General features: G+C 42.8%; 1 protein-coding gene across 1 annotated transcript in view; it reads left to right on the top strand.

The window, feature by feature from the left end:
• LOC106588593 (RNA polymerase II subunit A C-terminal domain phosphatase-like) overlaps positions 1-17,327 on the top strand; it is a 130,440-nt gene extending 113,113 nt beyond the window's left edge. Inside the window, 1 exon segment of the mRNA XM_014177744.2 lies at positions 16,652-17,327. Coding sequence (XP_014033219.2) covers positions 16,652-16,796 — 145 coding nt within the window. The 3' untranslated portion in view covers positions 16,797-17,327.
• The last annotated feature ends 8,590 nt before the right edge of the window (positions 17,328-25,917 follow it).

Below are 25,917 nucleotides of genomic sequence, written 5' to 3'. Positions count from 1 at the left end.
GAAACAGTGATTTGTGGTTTCAGCATGGCTAAGCAAAGCTCCCTAACACATCCCTCACAACTTGTCCCCTCCTTTTCCTCACCAAATGCCGTTCTTTCATCTTCCTCTGTTTGGATCTTTAATTAGGTTACAGAAGAACCAGGCTGTGCCCCAAATGCCACCCTATTTCATATATATACTTTTGACCAGAGCTCTATGGACATGGGCAAAAGTTGTGCACTATAAAGTGAATAGGGTGCCATTTTTAATGTTTTTTATTTCACCTTTATTTAACCAGGTAGGCCAGTTGAGAACAAGTTCTCATTTACAACTGCGACGTGGCCAAGATAAAGCAAATCAGTGCGACACAAACAACAGAGTTACACATGGAATAAACAAAACGTACAGTCAATAACACCATAGAAAAGCCTATATACAGTGTGTGCAAATGAGGTAAGGTTAGGGAGGTAAGGCAATAAATAGGCCATAGTGGCGAAATAATTACAATTTAGCAATTAAACACTGGAGTGATAGATGTGCAGAAGATGAATGTGCAAGTAGGGATACTGGGGTGCAAAGGAGAAGAAGGAAAAAATAGGTAGTTGGGTGTGCTATTTACAGATGGGCTGTGTACAGGTGCAATGATCTGTAAGCTGCTCTGACAGCTGATGCTTAAAGTTAGAGAGATATGTCTCCAGCTTCAGTGATTTTTGCAATTCGTTCCAGTCATTGGCAGCAGAGAACTGGAAGGAAAGGCAGCCAAAGCAGGAGTTGGCTTTAAGGGTGACCAGTGAAATACACCTAAGGGTGACCAGTGAGCTGAGATAAGGCGGCGCTTTACCTAGCAAAGACTTATAGATGACCTGGAGCCAGTGGGTTTGGCGACGAATATGAAGCGAAGGCCAGCCAACGAGAGCATACAGGTCGCAGTGGTGGGTAGTATATGGGGACACAGTGTTAATAGAAAAAGTATTTCTGTAGTATTATGGTGTTTTTAATCAGCTGTTCATATGGTGACTACAGCTGCCCATATGGGAACTGCTGGTGCACCGTGATAAGTTCTGTACTCTGCATTCTCTGTTTGCACTCGCAATACACCTTAGCAGAAGGAAAGCCCCCCTTTAATCTCTTTAGTGTACTTGAAAAGTTTCACTCTCTTTCTCCTCTTCCTCTATGTATTAAGTCATACCTCTTTCTTTTTCCCCTTTTTTCTGTCTCTCTCTCGCTCTCACAACCACTCTGTCTCTCTCCGTCTCTCGCTCTCTCACTCTCTCTCTCTCTCTGCCTCAAAGCGGTGTGTAACTCTAAGCTGTCAGATGTGTTCTCAAGAACAGCTCAGAGCTGCTTCAAGTCTCTTCTGCCGTGTCAGGGCTTCCACCACACTTCCTTCTACTCTTTCTCTCTGTCTCTCTGTTGCTCTCTCTTCCCTCCATTCTCTCTCACACACACCCCTCTCCTTCTGTCCCATCATCACCACCTCTTCCTCTGTATTGCATAACCTGAATTTGCTTTGAAGAGACCCGACGCACCAAGAGAGGAAAAAAATAGATGTGTTTTGAGTTATTTAGCCTAGTCATTTGGCGCTCACCTCTTCTCCTCAGGTGAACTGCACTACTCTTCTCCCTTCTTCCCTCCCCCATTCTTCTCTGCTGGTGTTACCCTTTAGCGTCTCCCTAGGACACAGGACTCCCACAGAGCTGTTACTGCTTCTAACAGTTCTGCTACAAGACCATGGTGCTTGCCTACGGAGCTGAGGGGAACGGCACCTCCGTACCTTCAGGCTCTGATCAGGCCCTACACCCAAAGAAGGGCACTGCGTTCATCCACCACCACCTTCCGTAGACACCTGAAACCCCACCTCTTTAAGGAATACCTGGGATAGGATATAGTAATCCTTCTAACCCCCCCCCCCCAAAAAAAATGATATAGATGTACTATTGTAAAGTGGTTGCTCCACTGGATATCATAAGGTGAATGCACCAATTTGTAAGTCGCTCTGGATAAGAGCGTCTGCTAAATGACGTAAATGTAACTAGTGGCTGTCCTGTCCTGCTCTTATCTGTGGGGAACGTTAACTCCCAGATACTGGGTTGGGTACTGCTGCATTTCCTGCAATGCAATGCCCCACCTCGCTCTCCCAGACCCCCTGTATCCTGTGTTATAGTTGTGTGATTAAAATACTGCTGCAGAACGCCAGCTTCTGCAATACCTTTCACTGCCCAGTTCATCTTGTCATATCCTCAGGCTGTGTTATTGTTGCCTGGACTGTCTTGTGTGACTAAAATACACAGCTCTGAGACAGGAGCGCTTCAGGTCATCTTTATCCTCCCAATCCTGTTTTCTCTCATCAGTATGTGCCATTTACATCAGTTACCATCAGACTAATAACGTTGTGTGGAGCTGGACTGGCCTGGTGAGGCCCACGGCTGTTAGATCACCATCACTAGGGCAGGTGGCTGGGGAGCATGTTCTATCCATGCCCTGAACATAATCACACACACACACACACACACTCTCTGCCTCCGCAAACACACACACACACTTATTAGTCACAGCGCGCGCACACACTGCCTCAGGACACACACCGCCTCACCACAGCACACACAGCCTCGTCACAGCTCACAGATAATAGCATTAGGAAGTGATTTGAGATGCGCCTTGTGTAAAAAGAGAAAGCTGTTTGTCTTCTGTTCTGAATCATCCATGTGTGAAGCGGTCTCTGACTGTGTTTAATTACATCAACCAGACCGTAATGTTATTGACATGTGGGACAGACCCAGGCACACTAGATCACATTTAGATGAATGCACCAATCTCATTTTAAAGATAACTTGAGCTTTTGATTACTTTTTAAAAAGTTAGCTTTCTCGACCTGACAGTGGTAATTTAAAGATGCAGAATGAGTTGTTAATAAATCTGTAAGTTACCATGGTAACAGCCAGTAACTATTTCTACTGAAGTGTTCGTTTGACAGTCTGGTCCTGTGGTCTCTCCATGTCCATTACAGAAGCTTTGTATGTTGAACTCAAGGACATGTAAGGAACCCATTTTGTGTCCCTATTGGGCCGCGCTACTATTACATTGCGTAGTGATTTCTAGGAGTTGTATAGTGTTGTTTCTCACTCTGTCTCTTCCTTCCCTCGCTGAGTGGTTCAGAAGCACGTTAGTGGTGCTCTGTCATTGGCTGATCTCAGAGGTTATAATGAGGAAATGCAAATGAAGGAGCTATTTCAGAGGGTTCCATCATCTTCGTGTTGTAACAGAGTCTAGCAGCGCCTGGGAGGAGTAATGGGGAAGTGTCCATTTAGAGAGTTAGGTAACCCTGCTGCAGCAGAGCAGGTTGTGGGACTGGACAGACATACACAGAAGAGTGACAAGTAAACAGATCTATCCTCCATCTTTTCTCTCCCTTCTCTTTCTCCCCCGCCCCCCCTCTCGCTCTAGAGTTTGCTTCTCTGTCTCTCCTTCTCCACTCCTCCCCCCTTTCCCTCCATCTCTCTCTCACCCTCTCTATCTGAATAGAAACCCAGGGGTCTCTTTTTAATAGAATCATGCTGATTGGTCTTCTCCCTAAATTGATATACTCTATGTAATACAGAGGAAAGAGACATTTGGATATAGATCTGGCGTTATTCTCTGTGTTAAACTGAATTGAACTCTGATGGGCTCTGTCCCTCCCTCTGCCTGGACTGAATCCTCAGAGGAACTAGAGTTAGACTTTGGCCCCTGACCTTTCTGTGCAGACCTTCAGATGAATAGATTACTGGAGCTTTAACCATAGCCAAGCCACCATTACTCAATACGCAGCAGGTTGTTAGAGAGCGGAGTACCACATTGTTTGGGCTAGTTAAGGAGTACTTTAAGGGCAGAGCCCTGAGCGCCTTGCTAATTTGAGATGCTGATGATGAGAAAGGGATAGGGAGGAAAGGGAGAGGAGGAATTGGGGAAGGGAGAGAAAGATGAACAGTAGGTAGAAAATGCAAAACTGTCTAATGAAACGTAAAGTTGTTTCCTGATTTTTAAAAACCTGTTGTTTAATTGATGGGGAGTTGGTTTGAAAGGGTGAGGTGTTGCTTGAGTGTGTGTTGGATTAGTAGCCATGACGCTTGTGTCTGAGATGGATGGTAGTCATGTGGAAAGGAGAGCAGTAAAGGAACTCCCCCTGCTGATATACACACAGTGGCTTCGGAAAGTATTCAGACACCTTGACTTTTTCCTCGTTTTGTTAGGTTACAGCATTATTCAAAAAAATTTGCTAATTTCTATTTTTTTAAACCATGAAATATCACATTTACATAAGTATTCAGACCCTTTACTCAGTACTTTGTTGATGCACCTTTGGCAGCGATTACAGTCTCGAGTCTTGGGGATGACGCTACAAGCTTGGCACACCTGTATTTGGGGAGTTTCTCACCTTCTGCTCTGCAGATCTTCTCAAGCTCTATCAGTTTGGATGGGGAATGTTGCTGCACAGCTATTTTCAGGTCTCTTCAGAGATGTTCGATCGGGTTCAAGTCTGGTCTCTGGCTGGGCCACTCAAGGACAATCAGACACTTGTCCCGAAGCCACTCCTGCATGGTCTTCGCTGTGTGCTTAGGGTCGTTGTCCTGTTGGAAGGTGAACCTCAGTCTGAAAACCTGCTCCAGAGCCATCAGGACTTCATCAAGGATCTCTCTGTTCCGTTCATCTTTCCCTTGATCCTGACTAGTCTCCCAGTCGCTGCTGCTGAAAAACATCCCCAGAGCATGATGCTGCCACCACCATGTTTCACCGTAGGGATGGTGCCAGGTTTCCTCCAGACGTGACGCTTGGCACTCAGGCCAAATTGTTTTATCTTGTTTTTATCAGACCAGAGAATCTTGTTTCTCATGGTCTGAGAGTCCTTTAGGTGCCTTTTAACTCCAAGCGGGCTGTCATGACTTTTACTGAGGAGTGGCTGCCGTCTGGCCACTCTACCATAAAGTCCTGATTGGTGGAGTGCTGCAGAGATGGTTGTCCTTCTGGAAGGTTTTCCCATCTCCACAGAGGAACTCTAGAGCTCTATCAAAGTGACCATCGGGTTCCTGGTCACCTCCCTGACCAAGGCCCTTCCCCCCCGATTGCTCAGTTTGATGCTCTAGGAGAGTCTTGGTGGTTCCAAACTTCTTCCATTTTTAAGAATGATGGAGGCCTCTGTGTTCTTGGGGACCTTAAATCTTTGAGATATTTCTACAATATAAACAGGATGCACCTGAGCACAATTTCAAGTCTCATAGCAAAGGGTCTGAATACCTACGTAAATAAAGCTGTTTTCGCTTTGTCATTATGGGTATTGTGTGTAGATTGAAGATTTGATTTTATCGATTTTAGATTAAGGCTGTAACTAGTGATGCACCGATATGACATTTTTGGCCGATACTGATATCCGATATTTTCCCTGCCAAAAGAATTATACCGATATTTAAACTTTTAGCAGCCTTTTAACCATTCTAGTGCAGTTAAATAGTTAACACACACACATGGACGCAGCGGTCTAAGGCACGGCATCTCAGCATGAGGCGCCCTGGTTCAGTCCAAGCTGTATGACATCTGGCTGTGATTGGGAGTCCCATAGGGCGGCGCACAATTGGCCCAGCGTCGTCCGGGTTTGGCAGGGGTAGGATGTCATTATAAATAAGATTTTGTTCTTAACATACTTGCCAAGTTAAATATAGGTTACACACACACACCATACTGACCAATAGGTTATTTTGTTGGCATTTACATATGTCCCAATTACCAGTAAAACATAATCAAAACCTATTTCTTTCACTTACTTGATGTGCTGTTTCATTGTTCAGTCATTTCATTCTCAACCAGGATTTATATGGAACGCCGTTTGGGTCTTTGCATGTCAAAAAATAAAACAATGACCAGTAGATAACACTATTTGACGTGTCAGATTAGCTTGTTGACCAATCAGGACCTGATCACATAATAATTTAACACGTTCATACATTTTTTACATAGTGTAACCAATGTGCAATAACTATCACTTGTATTGCATGTCACAACGATTCATCGATACGTATGCTATGATGCTGGTAAAGTTGTCTCGCGCACCTACAGTGCTGGTCATAAAAACCGCTACCTAGCTCATGGATGTGAACAATGTTCTTCCCCAAAAAGAGCAAAACTACAATCTGTTTCAGAAGCTAAAGTTAGATGTCATCATCTAAAATAACCCTAATTTATAAGACAGTTCTTAATTGATTAATGGTGGTCGGACCCATCTATGTGAAGCTAGCCACAATAAGGATTAGCCACAATAGTGGACTTTGCTGTTAGCTTTCAAAATAAAAGTATGGCATAATTCTACTCTTTGTATTAATTTGCATCACTGTCAATGACATACTTTTATTTTGAAGGCAAACCGCAAATTCTGCTATTGTGCCTAATCCTTATTGTGGCTAGCTTCACAACACATAACCAAGTCCGGTCGAGCCTCACTAGCCAGATGAAGCTAGTTGGCTGCTTATAACGTTAGCTTTGGGCAACAGGGCTAAGTAGCTGGCTAGCTATTTATTTTTATGAACTGAAGTTCAATTTCAATAGGCGAACAGATAGTGGCAACCTAGCTAATACTTACTCACAAGGATTCCTAAATCATTGCTAAGAATAATGAAAATGACTGCAGTTTCTTCTGGTCATTGTTTTCAGGCTGGTTGTATTGGTGCTAGCTAGGTACCAAGCTAAAGCTAGCTACCCCAGATGTTGCGGTCGAACAAATTGTTTTTTTTACCAACGCGGTATTGTAAACACATCGTTCGTGGCCGGTGTTTGCAGACTTTTTTGTACAGCTTTGACAGTGTTACTGTATCTTTTTTGACACGCAAAGACCCAAACGACGTTCCATAGTATGTATGTCTTGAAGCTAATAGTAGTGACGCTATTACTGTGTAACTCCTATAGGGCAACATCTGAAAAATAGCTCACTTGGTAGTGTGTACCGGTGCTCGACCAGTCGGCGAAAGCCAACATCACCCACGACAGAACGGTTGATTGTCAATGAATTCCACTATCTTGGCTTTAATGGATTTCGCCTTTTGAGTTGTCTCGCTGAAATGTTCTTACACTTTCAAATAACTGCTCGATCCACACAGCAGACATTGTGGGCTAGGTTATGAATGCTGTGGCACGTGTAGCGCAAAATTCTACGTGGCGTCATTTTGGCATGTACCTTCGTTATATAAACTCAGCAGAAAAAAAAACATCCTCACTGTGAACTGCGTTTATTTTCAGCAAACTTAACATGTGTAAATATTTGTATGAACATAACTATATTCAACAACTGAGACATAAATTGAACAAGTTCAACAGACGTGACTAACAGAAATGGAATAATGTGTCCCTGAACAAAGGGGGGGTCAAAATCAAAACCATCAGTCAGTATCTGGTGTGGCCACCAGCTGCATTAAGTACTGCAGTGCATCTCCTCCTCATGGACTGCACCAGATTTGCCAGTTCTTGCTGTGAGATGTTACCCCACTCTTCCGCCAAGGCACCTGCAAGTTCCCAGACATTTCTGGTCGGAATGGCCCTAGCCCTCACCCTCCGATCCAACAGGTCCCAGACGTGCTCAATGGGATTGAGATCCGGGCTCTTCGCTGGCCATGGCAGAACACTGACATTCCTGTCTTGCAGGAAATCACAAGCAGTATGGCTGGTGGCATTGTCATGCTGGAGGGTCATGTGAGGAGGAGCCTGCAGGAAGGGCACCACATGAGGGAGGAGGATGTCTTCCCTGTAACGCACAGCGTTGAGATCGCCTGCAATGACAACAAGCTCAGTCCAATGATGCTGTGATACACCGCCCCAGACCATGACAGACCCTCCACCTCCAAATCGATCCCGCTACAAAGTACAGTAAACGCGAATCCGACCATCACCCCTGGTGAGACAAAACCGCGACTCGTCAGTGAAGAGCACTTTTTGCCAGTCCTGTCTTGTCCAGCGACGGTTGGTTTGTGCCCATAGGCGACGTTGTTGCCGGTGATGTCTGGTCAGGACCTGCCTTACAACAGGCCTACAAGCCCTCAGTCCAGCCTCTCTCAGCCTATTGTGGACAGTCTGAGCACTGATGGAGGGATTGTGCGTTCCTGGTGTAACTCGGGCAGTTGTTGTTGCCATCCTGTATCTGTCCCGCAGTTGTGATGTTCGGATGTACTGATCCTGTGCAGGTGTTGTTACACGTGGTCTGCCACTGTGAGGACAATCAGCTGTCCATCCTGTCTCCCTGTAGCGCTGTCTTAGGCGTCTCACAGTACGGACATTGCAATTTATTGCCCTGGCCACATCTGCAGTCCTTATGCCTCCTTGCAGCATGCCTAAGGCACGTTCACGCAGATGAATAGGGACCCTGGGCATCTTTCTTTTGGTGTTTTTCAGAGTCAGTAGAAAGATGTCTTTAGTGTCCTAAGTTTCATACTTAACTGTTACCTTAATTGCCTACCGTCTGTAAGCTGTTAGTGTCATAACGACCGTTCCACAGGTGCATGTTCATGAATTGTTTATGGTTCATGGAACAAGCATGGGAAACAGTGTTTAAACCCTTTACAATGAAGATCTTTGAAGTTATTTGGATTTTTACAAATTATCTTTGAAAGACAGGGTCCTGAAAAGGGGACGTTTCTTTTTTTGCTGAGTTTAGGTATGCACTTTGCATCGATATTGCACATTAGCGTTGAACTACACATCGGCCGATACAGATGTTGGCATTTTTAGCTAATATCGTCCGATTCCAATATGTTCAACGAGATATCGTGCATCCGTAGCTGTAACGTAACAAAATGTGGAAAAAGTGAAGGAGTCTGATGGCACTGTATACACACACACACACACACATACACACACACACACACACACACACACACACACACACACACACAGACAGACACACAGACAGACAGACAGACAGACTCCCCCCTGAGTCTGCCTATTAATGTCTGAAGGTAGAGCGGTTACACAAATAAACACACACATTTCGCTGTCAGCAGCCAGCCTTCCCTGATGGGATCAGTTTGATTACCCTACTGCTCAGATGACAGCCTGCTGAGTTGGCCCTGTTTTGATAAGATGACAATAATAAAACCTCATGTAACTGCTGTGATAAAACAACTATAATACTAGACATCATTAAACTCTGTTCACCACATGACCTTACTAAAACATCAGCATGTAATACATTTTATAAATTGTATTTGTAGATTCGATTATTAGTAGTAAGTAATAGAAACCAGTAACGGCTTCTTTTCACAAAGCAAGAAGAATATCAACCCTCAAGCGCGCACAGTCAAATAATTTGCCGTAAACATAATCACCAACACTTGATAAATAATGTAAAAGATTAATTGTATGAAGAAACCTTTGTGGAAATATATCCTTGATATTATATAGAAAGAAGAGTCAATTATAGATGTACAGTAGTTGTTTTTATATGCATGTACAGTAGACTATGGATACGTTTTGTATTTGCCTACTCTACAGGCCTAAAATGTGTTTTTGTTTCTCTCGCAATGAAAACACCACAATGTAATACATTTGATAAATGTTAATTGTAGATTTGATTCGTTGTAGGGTAGTTGGGCCGTAACCCTGGTATAAGGTATATATGGTAATCTGGAAAAAGCCTGGGGATGTTTTTTTTAAGTAAATACCTGCAGTCAACTTCTGCAATACGTTAGGAGATAAAGTAAATTGCATTCTTGATTTCACCTCTCGCAAAATTCTTCATTATGAAGCTTTCCGGTAGTCCCCATTCACATGGAGTTTGTTTACATAACACAATGACGAGTCCGAAGCCTTTTGAGTTACTCAAATGATCTAATTTCAGTAGGGAATTCATAACTAAATGTTTGCCACCTAGATATGACTATTAAGTTAACTGTCTAAAATGTGCTAAATGCTCTGCAGTTGTACATTTGTTTTGCTAATTTAGTAGTTAGCTATCTAGCTAAGTGGTTAGCTTCTTCCAAAATCAAGCATTCGCTTGTTAACAGCAGAGAATCCATTCCTGAATCAAGAGCCTTGCTGGCTAATATTTTTTTCCGTGCTTACCGCAAACTGTGAGTAGTATTTTTGAGTTACTTGTATAGTTTAGGTCATATTTGTGATGTGCTCGTCGTTAGCATTTAGGTAGCATTCTCTATGAGATTTTACATGTATTTGTTAGCATTGCTAACCTTCGTATTACAGACTGTCAGTGGGGTTGGAAAACCGTGGCCATTGTGTTCAGTGCCGGTATTACAGAATATCCCGGTATGGCACAAGGTCTGTATGAAGGTATGACAATCTGGATACCGCCCAAGCCTAGCCAGTACTGTTATTCCAATGTGCAGGGGTACTGGAGGGATTGAGGAAGGAATGTACATGTAAACAAGTGTAAAAGTGTATTTTAGCTGGATAAATACAAATGTAAATGTGTTCCGTCTGACCACAAGTCAGAGACCACTATGATGACACACCAAATGCGTTCGATGGATCCTTTTTGTCCTCTTCTAATGCCTCTTAAGGAGAAAGTAATCCAAAAGTTACCTGTCCAAGATTGTAATAAGTATGGTAACTAACATATTACATTTAGAAAGTAACCTACCCAACCATGAGTAAGTAATACAGTCCAGTAACAGCTTCTTTTGATGAATTATAAAGAAAAGAGTCATATCAACCCGCAAGGCGTGCGGTCAAATGATTTGCCGTAAACATGAGCATCACCACTTGTGCTTATGGTGAACAACAAAATCAAACGGCAGTGGGGGTTAGTGGGACAAACTGACAGAAGACCACTAATGAGAGAGCCACCTTCTCTCTCTCTGGAGGTCTGTGTGGTGTAATCCTACTGTACACATGCCCCTACCTGCCTCATTAGCATCATGCTAACAAGCCCTCTGCTGAAGAGGTGTCACTGGGTGGAAAGGGGAGATGCCACAGAGCGAGGAGGGGAGAGGGGGGCATGTTTAACCCTTCACCCCCCTGGAGGGATCTCTGTGGGCAGAGAGAGGAGAGTCCCTCGGTCTTGAATATACATGGTATCCTCGCACTCTGTTTGGTTTCACCCCACCCACTCTGGCTTTATTGGCATGGGAAACATAAGTTAACATTGCCAAAGCAAGTGAAATAGATAATAAACAAAAGTGAAATAAACAATAAATGTACAGTAAACATTACACTCAAGTTTCAAAGGAATACACACATTTTAAATGTTATTATGGTTATGTACAGTTATAATGATGTGCAAATAGTTAAAGTACAGAAGGAAAAACAAGTAAAGAAATATGGGTCGTATTTACAATGGTGTTTTGTTCTTCACTGGTTGCCCTTTTTTTGTGGCAACAGGTCACAAAGATTGCTGCTGTGATTTCACACTGACATTTCACGCAATAGATATGGGAGTTTATCAAAATTGCATTTGTTTTAAAATTCTTTGGGTCTGTGTAATCTGAGGTAAACACAGTTGAAGTCGGAAGTTTGCATACAAACCTGACTCCGTTACACCAGCTCTGTCAGGAGAAATGGGCCAAAATTCACCCAACTTATTGTGGGAAGCTTGTGGAAGGCTACCCGAAACGTTTGACCCAGTTAAACAATTTAAAGGCAATGCTACCAAATACTAATTGAGTGTATGTAAACTTCTGACCCACTGGGAATGTGATGAAAGAAATAAAAGCTGAAATAAATCATTCTCTCCACTATTATTCTGACATTTCACGTTCTTAAAATGGCCAAAATATATATTGCACCTGGGCTGGAATAATACATTATGGCCTTTCTCTTGCATTTCAAAGATGATGGTACAAAATAATACAAAATAACGTTTTTTTTTCTTTGTATTATCTTTTACCAGATCTATTGTGTTATGTTCTCCTACATTCCTTTCACATTTCCACAAACTTCAAAGAGTTTCCTTTCAAATGGTACCAAGAATATGCATATCCTTGCTTTAGGACCTGAGCTACAGGAAGTTAGATTTGGGTATGTCATTTTAGGCGAAATTGTAAAAAAAAAAAATGGGCGGATCCTTAAGAGGTTGTAGAATTTGATTGCTTTTTACTGTATTTTGATAATTAGCGGGTATCGGGCTAATTCTGCTCTGCATGCATTATTTGGTGTTTTACGTAGCACACGGGGGAAGTTATTTTTTAAAATTTATTTATTTACTCCTTTTCTCCCCAATTTTGTTGTATCCAATTGGTAGTTACACTCTTTTGCCATCGCTGCAACTCCCGTACAGACTCGGGAGAGGCGAAGGCCGAGAGCCGTGCGTCCTCTGAAACGCAACCCAGCCAAGCCACATCGCTTCTTGACACAACGCCCGCTTAATCCGGAAGCCAACCGCACCAATATGTCAGATGAAACACCATACACGTGGCGACCGTGTCAGCGTGCATTGTGTCCGGCCCTCCACAGGAGATGCTAGTGCGCAATGGGACAGGAACATCCCTGCCGGCCAAACCCTCCCCTAACCCGGACGATGCTGGGCCAATTGTGCGCCACCCCATGGGTCTCCCGGTCGCGGCCGACTGCGACAGAGCCTGGACTCGAACCAGGATCTCTAGTGGCACAGCTATCACTGTGATGCAGTGCCTTAGACCACTGCGGCACTCGGGATGCCCACACGGAGGATATTTTTGCAGAATCTCAATTTGGTGTTTGTCCCATTTTGTGAATTCTTGGTTGGTGAGTGTACCCCAGACCTTACAACCATAAATGGCAATGGGTTCTATAACTGATTAAAGTATTTTTAGCCAGATCCTAATTTGGATATCGAAGTTTATGTTCCTTTTGATGGTGTAGAATGCCCTTCTTGCCTTGTCTCAGATCGTTTACAGCTTTGTGGAAGTTACCTGTGGTGCTGGTGTTTAGGCCTAGGTAGGTATAGTTTTTGTGTGCTCTAGGGCAACGGTGTCTAGATGGAATTTGTATTTGTGCTTCTGGGAACTGGACCTTTTTTGGAACACCATTGTTTTTGTCTTACTGAGATTTACTCTCAGGGCCCAGGTCTGACAGAATCTGTGCAGAAGATCTAGGTGCTGCTGTAGGCCGTCCATGGTTGGGAACAGAAGCACCAGATCATCAGCAAACAGTAGATATTTGACTTTAGGTCCTAGTAGGGTGATGCCGGGTGCTTCAGACTGTTGTAGTGCCCTCGCCAATTCATTGATATTAACAGTGCCTTGACTTATTCCAAATGCTGTTACATTACTGCCTTATTCTGAAATGTATGAAATAGAAAAAAACCTATCTACACACAATACCCCATAATGACAAAGCAAAAACAGGTTTTTAGACATTTTAGCAAATTTATATATACTAAAAAACTTAAATAAATAAATTAAAATTTGATTAGTCACATGTGCCAAATACAACCTTACAGTGAAATGCTTACTTACAAGCCCCTAACCAACAATAAACTTAAAAAAATATGAATAAGAAATAAAAGTAACAAGTAGTTAAAGAGCAGCAGTAAAATAACAGTAGTGAGACTATATACAGGGGGTACCGGTACAGAGTCAATGTGCGGGAGCACCGGTTAGTCTGGTAATATGTACATATAGGTAGAGTTATTAAAGTAACTATACATAGATCATAACAGAGTTGCAGCATCATAAAAGAGCGGGAGGGGGACAATGCAAATAGTCTGGGTAGCCATTTGATTAGATGTTCAGGAGTCTTATGCCTTGGGGGTGGAAGCCTCTTGGACCTAGACTTGGTGCTCTGGTACCGCTTGCCGTGCGGTAGCAGAGAGCACAATCTATGACATAGGTGGCTGTGGAGTCTTTGACAATTTTTAGGGCCTTCCTCTGACACCGCCTGGTATAGAGGTCCTGGATGGCAGGAAGCTTAGCCCCCGTGATGTACTGGGCCGTACGCACCAACCTCTGTAGTGCCTTTAGGTCAGAGGCTGAACAGTTGCCATACCAGGCAGTGATGCAACCAGTCAGGATGCTCTCGATGGTGCAGCTGTAGAACCTTTTGAGGATCTGAGGACCCATGCCACATCTTTTCAGACTCCTGAGGGGAAATATGTTTTGTCGTGCCCTCTTCACGACTGTCTTGGTGTGCTTGGACCATGTTAGTTTGTTGATGATGTGGACACCAAGGAACTTGAAGCTCTCAACCTGCTCCACTACAGCCCTGTCGATGAGAATGGGGGTGTGCTCAGCCCTCCTTTTCCTGTATATCAAATTTACCTAAGTATTTAGACCCTTTATTCAGTACTTTTGTTGAAGCATCTTTGGCAGCGATTACAGCATTGTCTTCTTGGGTATGACGCTACAAGCTTGGCACACCTGTATTTGGGGAGTTTCTCCCATTCTTCTCTGCAGATCCTCTCAAGCTCTGTCAGGTTGGATGAGGAGCGTTGCTGCACAGCTATTTTCAGGTCTCTCCAGAGATGTTCGATCGGGTTCTAGTACAGGCTCTGGCTGAGCCACTCAAGGACATTCAGACACTTGTCCCAAAGCCACTCCTGCGTTGTCTTGGCTGTGTGCTTAGGGTCGTTGTCTTGTTGGAAGGTGAACCTTTCCCCAGTCTGAAGTCCTGAGCGCTCTGGAGCAGGTTTTCATCAAGGATCTCTCTGTACTTTGCTCTGTTCATCTTTTCCTCTATCCTGACTAGTGTCCCTGCCGCTGAAAAACATCCCCACAGCATGATGCTGCCACCACCATGCTTCACCATAGGGATGGTGCCAGGTTTCCTCCAGACGAGACGCTTGGCATTCAGGCCAAAGAGTTCAATCTTGGTTTCAATAGACCAGAGGATCTTGTTTCTCATGGTCAGAGTCTTTAGGTGCCTTTTGGCAAACTCCAAGTGTGCTGTCATGTGCGTTTTACTGAGGAGTGGCGTCCGTCTGGCCGCTCCACCATAAAGGCCTGATTGGTGGAGTGATGCAGAGATGGTTGTCCTTCTGGAAGGTTCTCCCATTTGTCATTTTTTAAAATGTTCTTACGTTGTCTGCTTGAAATGTTTAGATTTGATAGGGAAGCTGAAAGGTCAAATATACTGTTTAAGGCTTTCAACTGCCAAGTTTATATCTCCACTATTTCAGTGAAATGTTTTGTCCACGAAGTTGAGATTGAATTTGTTGTTACCTAATAGTTTTTTGGTACGTTTCTACACTACTTTCCTTCCATCTATAGCATTTCTTAATGTTGTGCAGTTCCTTTGGCGTTGATGGCTCATGGTTGAGTATTGTTTCGTTCAGGTAGACTGTGATTTTGCTGTGATCTGATAGGGGTGTCAGTGGGCTGACTGTGAACACTGAGAGACTCTGGGTTGAGGTCAGTGATAAAGTAATTGACAGTACTACAGCCAGTGGATGAGCTATAGGTGTACCTACCATAGGAGTCTCCTCGAAGCCCACCATTAACTATGTACAGAGCTGCAGGAGTTGTGACCCGTTTTTGTCATAGTTGTGTCTATGGGGGCATATTTGGGAGGGAATACTGTCACCTCCAGGTTGCTGTCCCCCTGTGTGCTGAAGAAGTATCAGGTTCTTGTCCAGTTCTGGCATTTAGGTCGCCACAGACTAGTACATGTCCCTGGGCCTGGAAGTGTTTGATCTCCCCCTCTAGGATGGAGAAGCTGTCATCGTTAAAGTATGGGGATTCTATTGGGGTGATATAGGTAGCACACATGAAGACATTTTTCTCTGAGATAATTTCCTTCTTAATTTTGAGCCAAATGTACCTGTTTTGACTAATTTAATAGAGTGGGTTAGGTCTGCTCTATACCAAATTAGCATACCTCCTGAGTCTCTTCCCTGTTTCACACCTGGTAGTTTGGTGGATGGGACTACCAGCTCTCTGTAACCTAGAGGGCAACCAGTGGGTCCGTCTCCTCTATACCATGTTTTTTGTAGGATGGCAATGTCTGTATTTCCAATTTCTTTGAAGTCTGGGTTCCTGCTTTTTAGGCCAAAGGCAGATAACCTCAGACCTCGTATATTCCAGGATGAGATAGTAAAAGCTTTGTGTTCCATAGTGTCTAGTGCTCTTTCTCTCTTCCTGTATCACGCACACGGAGTGTTCTGTATGTGTGACTTTCTATTACGGCCTCTGTCTCTCTCCTTTGTTCTCTGTCCGTCATCACCACAGCACAGTTTGGTTCTTTTAACATAACCGAGGCTTCACATCTCCTAGCAGTTGTCTTTTTCTTTCTTAGCCTATTGTGAGTGGCGTCGGCCGGGGGAGAATGGAACCACGGCAGCAGTAACTAGACAGCTCCAGTAGAATAAAACTACTCTCTCATTACATCAGACGTGTTACTGTTAGAGCAGTCTTATGTGGATCAAGGCAAATTATTTATGTAGCGATGAATCCTTTTCATGTTGGAAAGGGAGCTATGCGGTTTGGTACATCAGTAACTCCCTGTTCTGTCTGAATATTGTTGCGATAAGATCTTGCATGCAATAGTTACCGAAGACCAACACAATACTGTTCAGTCTTCAAGTCTGTTTGTTTCCTCAACATTGTTGCCTTTGTGTTTTGCTGTGTTGCTCTTTCTGCTAATGGCTAAATGACATGCCTTCAGTATGATCTATACACATGATAACATCATGCATATTAGTAGAAAATTCCATTTGTAACAATAGCCGTATGTGAGTGTCAAGACATAAGGTTTTACTCATCAATCAACCAATCTCTCCCTCTTTCTCCAGGGGACAGAAGCGCAAGCTTGAGGAGGAAGAGGGGGAGTCGGCAGACGAGTCCACCAAGGATTCTAACGAGGAAGAGGAAGGAAGCAGCTCAGAGGCTGATGAGATGGCCGCCGCCCTGGATGCGGAGCTTAACGACTTCATGTGACAACGCTGAATTTGATTTGGACAAATGAACTGGATGTTTGATTTGGACGTTTGTGAACAATGACTCACAGAAGCACTCCCCCGAGTTATCCCTGCAGCTTTTCAGCTACGTGGTACCTGAGAATCATTCTGTCTCTACGCTGTGTGTGTGCTTGTGTTTTAACGAGGTGAATGTGTTGTACAGAATGAAACGCTAGGTTAGTACAGTAGGAAAACGTTGGTGTGTAAATATAGTTGTAGATCATTTTTAGGGTTAATATAGGAACTTTCGACAAACACATTTGTGGTGTTTTATTGTGAAATATAAATAGGATGTTTTACTTGAGTTTCTTTTTCTATTAAGACTTTTTTATATAAATTCAACAAATTATTAACTTTATTCATTGGTCATATGATGCCAAAGAGTTTGAACTAGGCCAATCAGAGCCTGCAGCTAAACATTTTACTCTTGACGTCACATTCTGTGATCCTATTTCCTGTTGTTTTTTTTAGGGGTTGATCATTAAAACGTTGTTACCGGCAGAAAGACTAAGATGCCTGAATGTGTCCCATTGGATCTTTTCCTCTGTTCTTCTCTACCTTGGCGCTGGTACCAGAGACATATATAGAGATCGATATGCATGTATGACACCTTATAAAGTCAACTGAGCTATCTGAGACAAACACCCAGGATGCACTGCAATATCAACATCTTCATCATACCACCATTAGTTATCAGCAGTCTATCTTTTGACTGACCTGGCTGAAAGCTCAAAGCAGGAAGTATAGGAGTTGCACTGTGGCAGTCATCCTGGCTCCACCAATGAGATTTGCCGGTCCTCCTGGCTCTACCAATCAGCGGTGCCGGTCCACCTGGCTCCAACAATGGTCTTGATCAACATTTCCAACACCAACTAATATGTGTTTTACTTCGAAGGGTTAGCTGGTCTAGACCATAGATGACTCTAGTGCCCAAAAGCCCATTTTAACATGGGCAGCGTCATTGACGACTTTCACCGTTTTGAACTAGTCAACTAGGTTGGACTTTCTATGGGTTAAGGAAGGATCACATAATTCCATCCAGGTCATCAGCCAATGAATTATACTCGTAAGCGAGCATTCCATAACTCAGGTGGCAGTAAATGGGCAACCGTGGCTTTATATCTGTTCAAACAACACACTCCAGGTGGCAGTATGCACCCTTTCAGTTAGTTTGCCAACTTATAGAAATGGTAGTAGAAGAAAATGGACTACTTGAAAATGGACTCAATGGCACTGCAGGTTTTCTCAGACGCAATAATGGGACAGATACAGTGATGCCATGTCTATCTAAGTCTATGGTCGAGACCCAATTACCTGTCAAAAGGTTATATGGTCAAGACCCACCAACCAGGTCACTGCCACCACCTCCCCTCACTGGAGCCTGTGATGGTGGATGCATTTTGTTGTTTTGCTTTATGCCATTCTTATTAGGTCTTACAGCTACTTCTATCAGGTGATTTATGTTTTAGTCAGTTGCGGAGTGATATGCTAACGGCTACATTTCAGCCAGGTTATGGAGTTCACCAAGTGTCGTAGTGTCAGCTGCTCTTAGTAGGGACATCCAACGTTCAGGCTGCTGCACAGACACTACGGATGCTCTAGTCTAGGGCGCCTGGTTAAATTGTGTTTGAGAGCATTTTTTAACTCTCTAAATTGTTAAATGTGTAAGAAATAGATGCAATTGTTGCAATAGTTTGTGAGTAGGAAACATAACACTGAGTATATAAAACATTAAGGACACCTGCTCTTTCCATAACATGGTGAAAGCTATGATCCCTTATTGATGTCACTTGATAAATCCAATCAATCAGTGTAGATCAAGGGGAAAAGACAGGTTAAAGAATGATTTTTAATCCTTGAGACGATTGAGACATAGATTGTGTATGTGTGCCATTCAGAAGGTGAATGGGCAAGACAAAATATTTAAGTGCCTTTGAACGGGGTATGGCAGTAGGTGCCAGACGCACCAGTTTTATTGTGTCAAGAACTGCAACGCTGCCAGGTTTTTCATGCTCAACAGTTTCCTGTGTGTATCAACAATGGTCCACCACCTAAAGGGTGGGAAGCACTGGAGTCAACATGGGCCAGCATCCCTGTGGAACGCTTTCAACACCTTGTAGAGTCCATGCCCCAACGAACTGAGGCTGTTCTGAGGGCAAAAGGGGGGAGTGCCTCAGTGTTAGGAAGGAGTTCCTAATGTTTGGTATACTCAGTGTATATATCATCTTAAATTGACATGTTGAATTATTTTGCCATATTATTTTATTTTCCTCTAATTTCCCTAATGTGGACACTTGCTGTTACTACCTTACACAAGCTTGCATTTACACCCCATAAAATCTCTATTAAAGTCGTTGGCCACACACCAATATACGGATTTGACAGTCCGACTATCACCCAAATAGCAGCCAACCGTTGTCACTGTCGATATCCTATGCCGCATCGTGATTCGTTGAAGTTAACTAACAGAAAAAGTGGTTTGTTCCCTTTTCCGTGATGGCAGCCTCCTGAAATGAACATCCGATATTCCAAAATATAGATATAAGCCTTCTACAAGTCTTCATCTAACCAACCATGTACAGTGCCTTCAGAAAGTATTCACACCCCTTTTTCAAAATGTCATTGGTCTAGACACACTGTACCCCATAAAGTCAAAGTGGAATTATGTTTTACAAATGTAATTAAAAATGAATAAATTCAGGAGTAAAAATGTGCTCGCATAATAAGTTGCATGGAATCACTCTGTGTTCAATAAGTGTTTTAACATGATTCTTGAATGACTACCTCCTCCCTGTACCCCACACATACAATTATCTGTAAGGTCACTCAGTCGAGCTGTGAATTTCAAACACAGATTCAACCACAAAGACCAAGGAGGTTTTCCAATGCCTCATAAAGAAGGGCACCTATTGGTAGATGGGTAAAAATATTTTAAAAAGCAGACGTTAAAAATCCCTTTGAGCATGGTGAAGTTATGAATTACACTTTGGATGGTTTATCAATATACCCAGTCACTACAAAGATACAGGCATCCTTCCTAACTCAGTTGCCGGAGAGGAAGGAAACCACTCAGGGATTTCACCAAGAGGCCAATGGTGACGTTAAAACAGTTACAGAGTTTAATGGCTGTCATGGGAGAGAACTGAGGATGGATCAACAACATTGTAGATACTCCACAATACTAACCTAAATGACAGAGTGAAAAGAAGGAAGCCTGTACAGAAAAAAAAATATTCCAAAACATGCATCTTGTTTGCAACAAGGCACTAAGTAATACTGCAATAAATGTGCTAAATCAATTTACTTTTAGTCCTGAATACAAAGTGTTATGTTTGGGGCAAATACAATACAACACATTACTGAGTAACACTCTCCATATTTTCAAACACAGTGGTGGCTGCATCATGTTATGGGTATGCTTGTAATCGTTAAGGACTGGGGAGTTTTTCAGCGTAAAAAAACAATGGTGCTAAGCAGAGGCAAAATCCTAGAGGAAAACCAAGTTCAGTCTGCTTTCCACCAGATGCTGGGAGATGAATTCACCTTATCAGAGAACAATAACCTAAAACGCAAGGCCAAATCTACACTGGAGTGGCTTACCAATTTACAGTTTTAACTTAAATCTACTTGAAAATCTATGGCAAGACTTAAATGGTTGTCTAGCAGTGATCAACATCCAGTTTGACAGAGCTTGAAGAATTTAGAATAAATATTAATGGGCAAATGTTTTACAATCCAGGTGTGGAAAGCTCTTAGACTTAGACCCAGAATCACTCACAGCTGGAATCACCGACAAAGGTGCTTCTACAAAGTAGTGACTGTCAATACTTATGTAAATTAGATGTATGTATTTCATTTTCAATGGATTTGCTACAATTTCTAAAAACATGTTTTCACTTTGTCATTATGGGGTAAGTGTGTAGCTGGGTAAGATAAAAAATATATATATATACGTAATCCATTTTGAATTCAGGCTGTAACACAACAAAATGTGGAATAAGTCAAGGGGTATGAATGATTTCTGAAGGCACTGTATAGGTTATTCCAAGTTTCCGTGTGGTCTTTGAGTAGTGTTAGTTTAATCAGCGCTATAGCATGAACGTTTGCCCCGTCTATTGATTTCGGAGTGATATGGAAGTGATTAACAAAAGGTGTGTTGCGTTACACTTACCACGTTGGCGACCCACTTGATTCAAAATGCAACACTTCAAAATGGAGCTGGCTGTCTTCTACATGTTCTCCTCTAACCAGTGATGTACACATTATAGCCTGATTCAGTGTGGTTTTTCAGCTGTTTTAACAGGATGTGCAACCTCATCTCACCTCTCTCGTGCAATTGTGTTCTCCAGGTTGTCCTCTAACCAGTGGTGTAAAAATATCTCCATACCCCCACAGATCTATGAGTGATTTATTGCTACAGTACTTGTCAAAACAAATACAAGTCATATGATTACTATTGTTGTAGATGGTACATTTTGTGTTAGGTTTTCAAAATCACAAACTGCATATCGGTTATTGATTTTGGCTCTTTAATAGTGTTTTGACTTTGGGCTATTTATCAAAATGTCTTGTCAACAGAAAGCAGTGACAGCATGATGTTCAATTGAACTTTCAACGTTAATTTCCAATGGCATTGTACTTAATCAGGTAAAAACTGCTGAATGAGTCCAATAACGTGCTGTGATTGATTTATTTTGATGAGACCGTGCATTCGTAAACTATTCAGACCCTTTACTCAGTACTTTGTTGAAGCAGTGATTACAGTCTCGAGTCTTGGGTATGACGCTACAAGCTTGGCACACCTGTATTTGGGGAGTTTCTCCCATTCTTCTCTGCAGATCCTCTCAAGCTCTGTCAGGTTGGATGGGGGAGCCTCACTGCACAGATATTTTCAGGTCTCTCCAGAGATGTTCGATCGGGTTCAAGTCCAGGATCTGGTGGGCCACTCAAGGATATTCAGAGACTCTTCCCAAAGCCACTCTTGTGTTGTCTTGGCTGTGTGCTTAGTGTCGTTGTCCTGTTGGAAAGTGAACCCCAGTCTGAGGTCCTGAGCGCTCTGGATCAGGTTTTCATCAAGGAACTCTCTGTACTTTGCTCTGTTTAACTTTCCCTCGTTCCTGACTAGTCTCCCAGTCCCTGCCGCTGGAAAAACATCCCCACAGCATAATGCTGCCACCACCATGCGTCACCGTAGGGATGGTGCCAGGTTTCCTCCAGACGTGACGATTGGCTTTCAAGAGTTCAATCTTGGTTTCATCAGACCAGAGAATGTTGTTTGTCATGGTCTGAGAGTCCTTTAGGACTCCAAGCGGGCTGTCATGTGCCTTTTACTGACTGAGGAGTGGCTTCTGTCTGGCTTGATTTGGGAGAGGGCTGTTGTCCTTCTGGAAGGTTGTCCCATCTCCACAGAGGAACTCTGATGCTATGTCAGAGTGACCATTGGGATCTTGGTCACCTCCCTGACCAAGGCCCTTCTCCCCCGATTGCTCAGTTTGGCCGGGCGGCCAGCTCTAGGAAGAGTCTTGCTGGTTCCACATTTCTTCCATTTAAGAACGATGGAGGTTCTTGGGGACCTTTAATTCTGCAGACATTTTTTTTGGTACCCTTTCCCAGATCTGTGCCTCGAAACAATCCTGTCTCGGACCTCTAGGCCAATTCCTTCGACCTCATGGCTTGGTTTTTGCTCTGACATGCGCTGTCAGCTGTGGAACCTTATATAGACAGGTGTGTGCCTTTCCAAATCATGTCCAATCAATTGAATTTACCAATCAAGTAATAGAAACATCTCAAGGATGATCAATGGGAACAGGATGCACCTGAGCTCAATTACGAGTCTCATGGAAAAGGGTCTGAATACTTATGTAAATAAGGTATGTTTTTTTATTTTGTATAAATTAGCAAACATTTCTAAAAACATGTTTTCACTTTGTCATTATGGGGTATTGTGTGTAGATTGATAAGGATTTTAGAATAAGGCTAACGTAACAATGTGGAAAAAGTCAATGGGTCTGAATACTTTCGGAATGCACTGTATACCAGAAATCACCAAAACGGGTTTGCCCTGCCTGCTCTTAGGTCATTTTAGAATCCAGGGCTGCGATTGTTCAAGGGTGAGAGGTCATGGGTCAGGAGTTAAAGCTGTGATGCTGGGTTCTCACCCAGAACATTAACTGCCACTTCATTATTAACCTGATTAGATAGATAAAGATGAAATAGTTATTTTTTCATTGTGTTTAAGCCATTCACCCCACCCTTGCTTGTTTTTCTCTATTCTGTTTTGGTTTGTTATTATTTTCAATGAAAAGACTGATGTGTAAAAGTATTTGTATATTCTATTTCATACTTGACCTGACAGAAAATATACTTTTCGTTTAATAAATATTTGTTGTTTTTTTAAATTGTCTTTGAAGTGTGTCTATCTCAATCTCTGTGTGTGTGTCTGTGTTGAGAAAAATAACAAATAGCGAGTTCCCAGAGGTAAATCTGTTTGGTGCTGAGCTCAGTGGTGGCATTGAGCAGCAGTGGATAGAGATTTGTTTAGCCAGTCAGACTAACAAACTTTACGAACAATGTCTCTGTTGGAGGAAAAGCAGGCAGTCCATTACCTCTGGATGAACTGCTGCTGGCCCAGATATGGAGCGTGCACATACCATACACACACTATACTCACCACACACACACACACACACACACACTAGTGTTGTTTTACTTCACATCTCTGGGCCTCATTCCCCCCCCCCCCCCCCACCATGTCACAGGAAAAAAAGGATTACTTCAACATATGGTCATAAGAGTGAGTTGATAGACTGGCAGTGAGCCACCGCATGTGACTTTATGATAAGATGATTGGATATGAACTGAGACTTTGTTGTTGTGGCTTCTTAGGTTGTGAATTAATTATCCCTAGCTTCAGTCAATATGTCTACTGAAGCTCTGTGGAGTCTGACAGACTGACGTCGATCTACCTACATGGTACTGAAAAATGCCTTGACAGCAAACTACTTTTTTCCTCATTTTTCTGAAGTTCGGCTGATTATGAGTATTGATTTGGGACATTTTTTACGAGTAATATTAAAATTCAATCTGTTTTTGAAATGCTTACTCACTAATAGACCTGTACTCACACGATTTTAATTGCACCTTTTGACATTGTTGATCAATGGAAAATGGATTGAATCTGAAGAAATCCATTCCCAGCGACCATTAGGCCCTGTGCCAGACATCCCTCTCACACGACTTATTGATACATGTGTAATGATGTGTAACGAATGGAGTTTATTGAACCTATGCTTCTCAAATGGCACCCTATTCCCTACATATAGTGCATTACTAGTGCACTAAATAGGGAGTAGGGTGCCGTTGGAGACCATTCTAATGTATGGAACCTGAAATGCACCTCTGGGTTTCTCATCATCACAGAGACAGTCTCATTATCTGAATGTACATTACACAGCAGGAGTCATCATGTAGAAGTTGATTAGTAGTGTGGAATGATGGGGAGGGGGTGGAGACCAAGGGACTGTAACTGGGGAGAAAAACATGAGACTTCCAAAGCATTTTCATTCTCATTTTCTTTTTAACCATACTCTTACTCTCCAGACAAAGAGCCTAGAATATAACGTAGCGTTTTGTTGTAGCTGATCTTCTTCAGAGATGGTCTCATTGATCTCATTTACGCAAATGTTTTATTCAGTGTGACATTAGTTTTCCATTAGGTGTAATGTAAAATACAATCTATAAGTCTCTGTACAAGTATGCTATATACAGGCTTTACAGTTGTCTGTTTAATGCCGTTAAATAATTTAAATGGGTGTTAGTTCAAGGGAGGCACGTTTGCTACATGAGCTGTAGCCTCTCTGGGTTCCGAGATTACATGAGCTGTCAACTATGATGTGTTTAGCTTCTGTAAGAACAGGGTATCTCTACTCTTTTCATAGTACCTTGTCCTCTTCTCTTTAAAGGTAGCAGTTTCCCCTGTGAACTTTAACCTTTCCTGAAGGTAAAGACATATTGTTGGTGAGCAAGTCAGCCATCCTACAGATCTCCTATGTCCCACAGCTCTCTCCACATCCCAAGATACCACCCTTAAACAGGGTTGTTAGAGTGTCAGGCTTTGCTCTCCTGTATGTAGGCCAGGAAGAGGAAACCAAACCGGCTGGTAGTGGAAAGGTGTTCAAGCAGAAAGGTTCTGTTAACGGGAGATTGAGGATGAATGAGCACCCTGAGTTCACCAATATAGCAGCATGAGCATCAAAGTTATTACTCAAATCCATTACAATCAATGTGGTTTGTCATGAGAATATATGTGGGGTTGTGTGGCATATACTTTTGAATAAAGCGTCATTCTTCTTTATTGTCAATTATCGAAACTGCAAGAAATCGACGATTTATTGCATAAATTGGTTGGGCTGGCAGGGGTGCGTGAGGGTACCACAGTAAATCAACTCTGAGTGTTGCTCCCTTAACACAGCAGATGATGGAGGGATGCTGCTCAGACGCATGACAGAACACATTCAATCATCATGCAATAGTGTTCAAACCGCCCGGCCGGGCTTTACTGTCATCGATCAGTAACATACTGCCGCCTTGCAAGTTTCTCAAGTTCTGTTTGAATGTTTTTTTCAAGTTAACATCAGGATTAGACTAGTTTCTGAGTGAACCTCCAGCTGCCTCTCACAGGGGCTGTGTATGCTTCCCAAATGGCACCCTATTCCCTATATAGTGGGACCCCTATGGGCCCTGGCCAAAAGTCATGTGAACTTTAAAGGGAATAAGGTGTCATTGGAGACGGCCCGTGTCCTGGTTGTCCTGCTTGCAGACTGAGTAAAACCAACTTTTGAAAACATGTTTTTTAAGCTATTGAGTGCTTCCCAGTCTTAGCTTCCCAAAATAACTGCTGGACTGTATTTCAATAGCTGCAGTGTAAATCAGATCATGTGTTTAGTGCTGCTGGTAATAACTGGGTCAGTTCAACAAGACAAGACAGCAGCTCATGTGTGTTTGTTTGTGTGTGTGTGTCTGTGTGCTGGTTCAGGAGCAACTATTCCGTGCCAGCGGTGCTACTGTCAAAGTGAATGAAAAATGACTTCGTTATTTTTGCT

Source organism: Salmo salar, chromosome ssa27 (assembly GCF_905237065.1).
Source record: "Salmo salar chromosome ssa27, Ssal_v3.1, whole genome shotgun sequence".
In the NCBI taxonomy this organism is placed as follows: Eukaryota; Metazoa; Chordata; class Actinopteri; order Salmoniformes; family Salmonidae; genus Salmo; species Salmo salar.
Note: the sequence above shows the minus strand (reverse complement) of the source record. Positions and strands in the feature narration are given on the sequence as shown.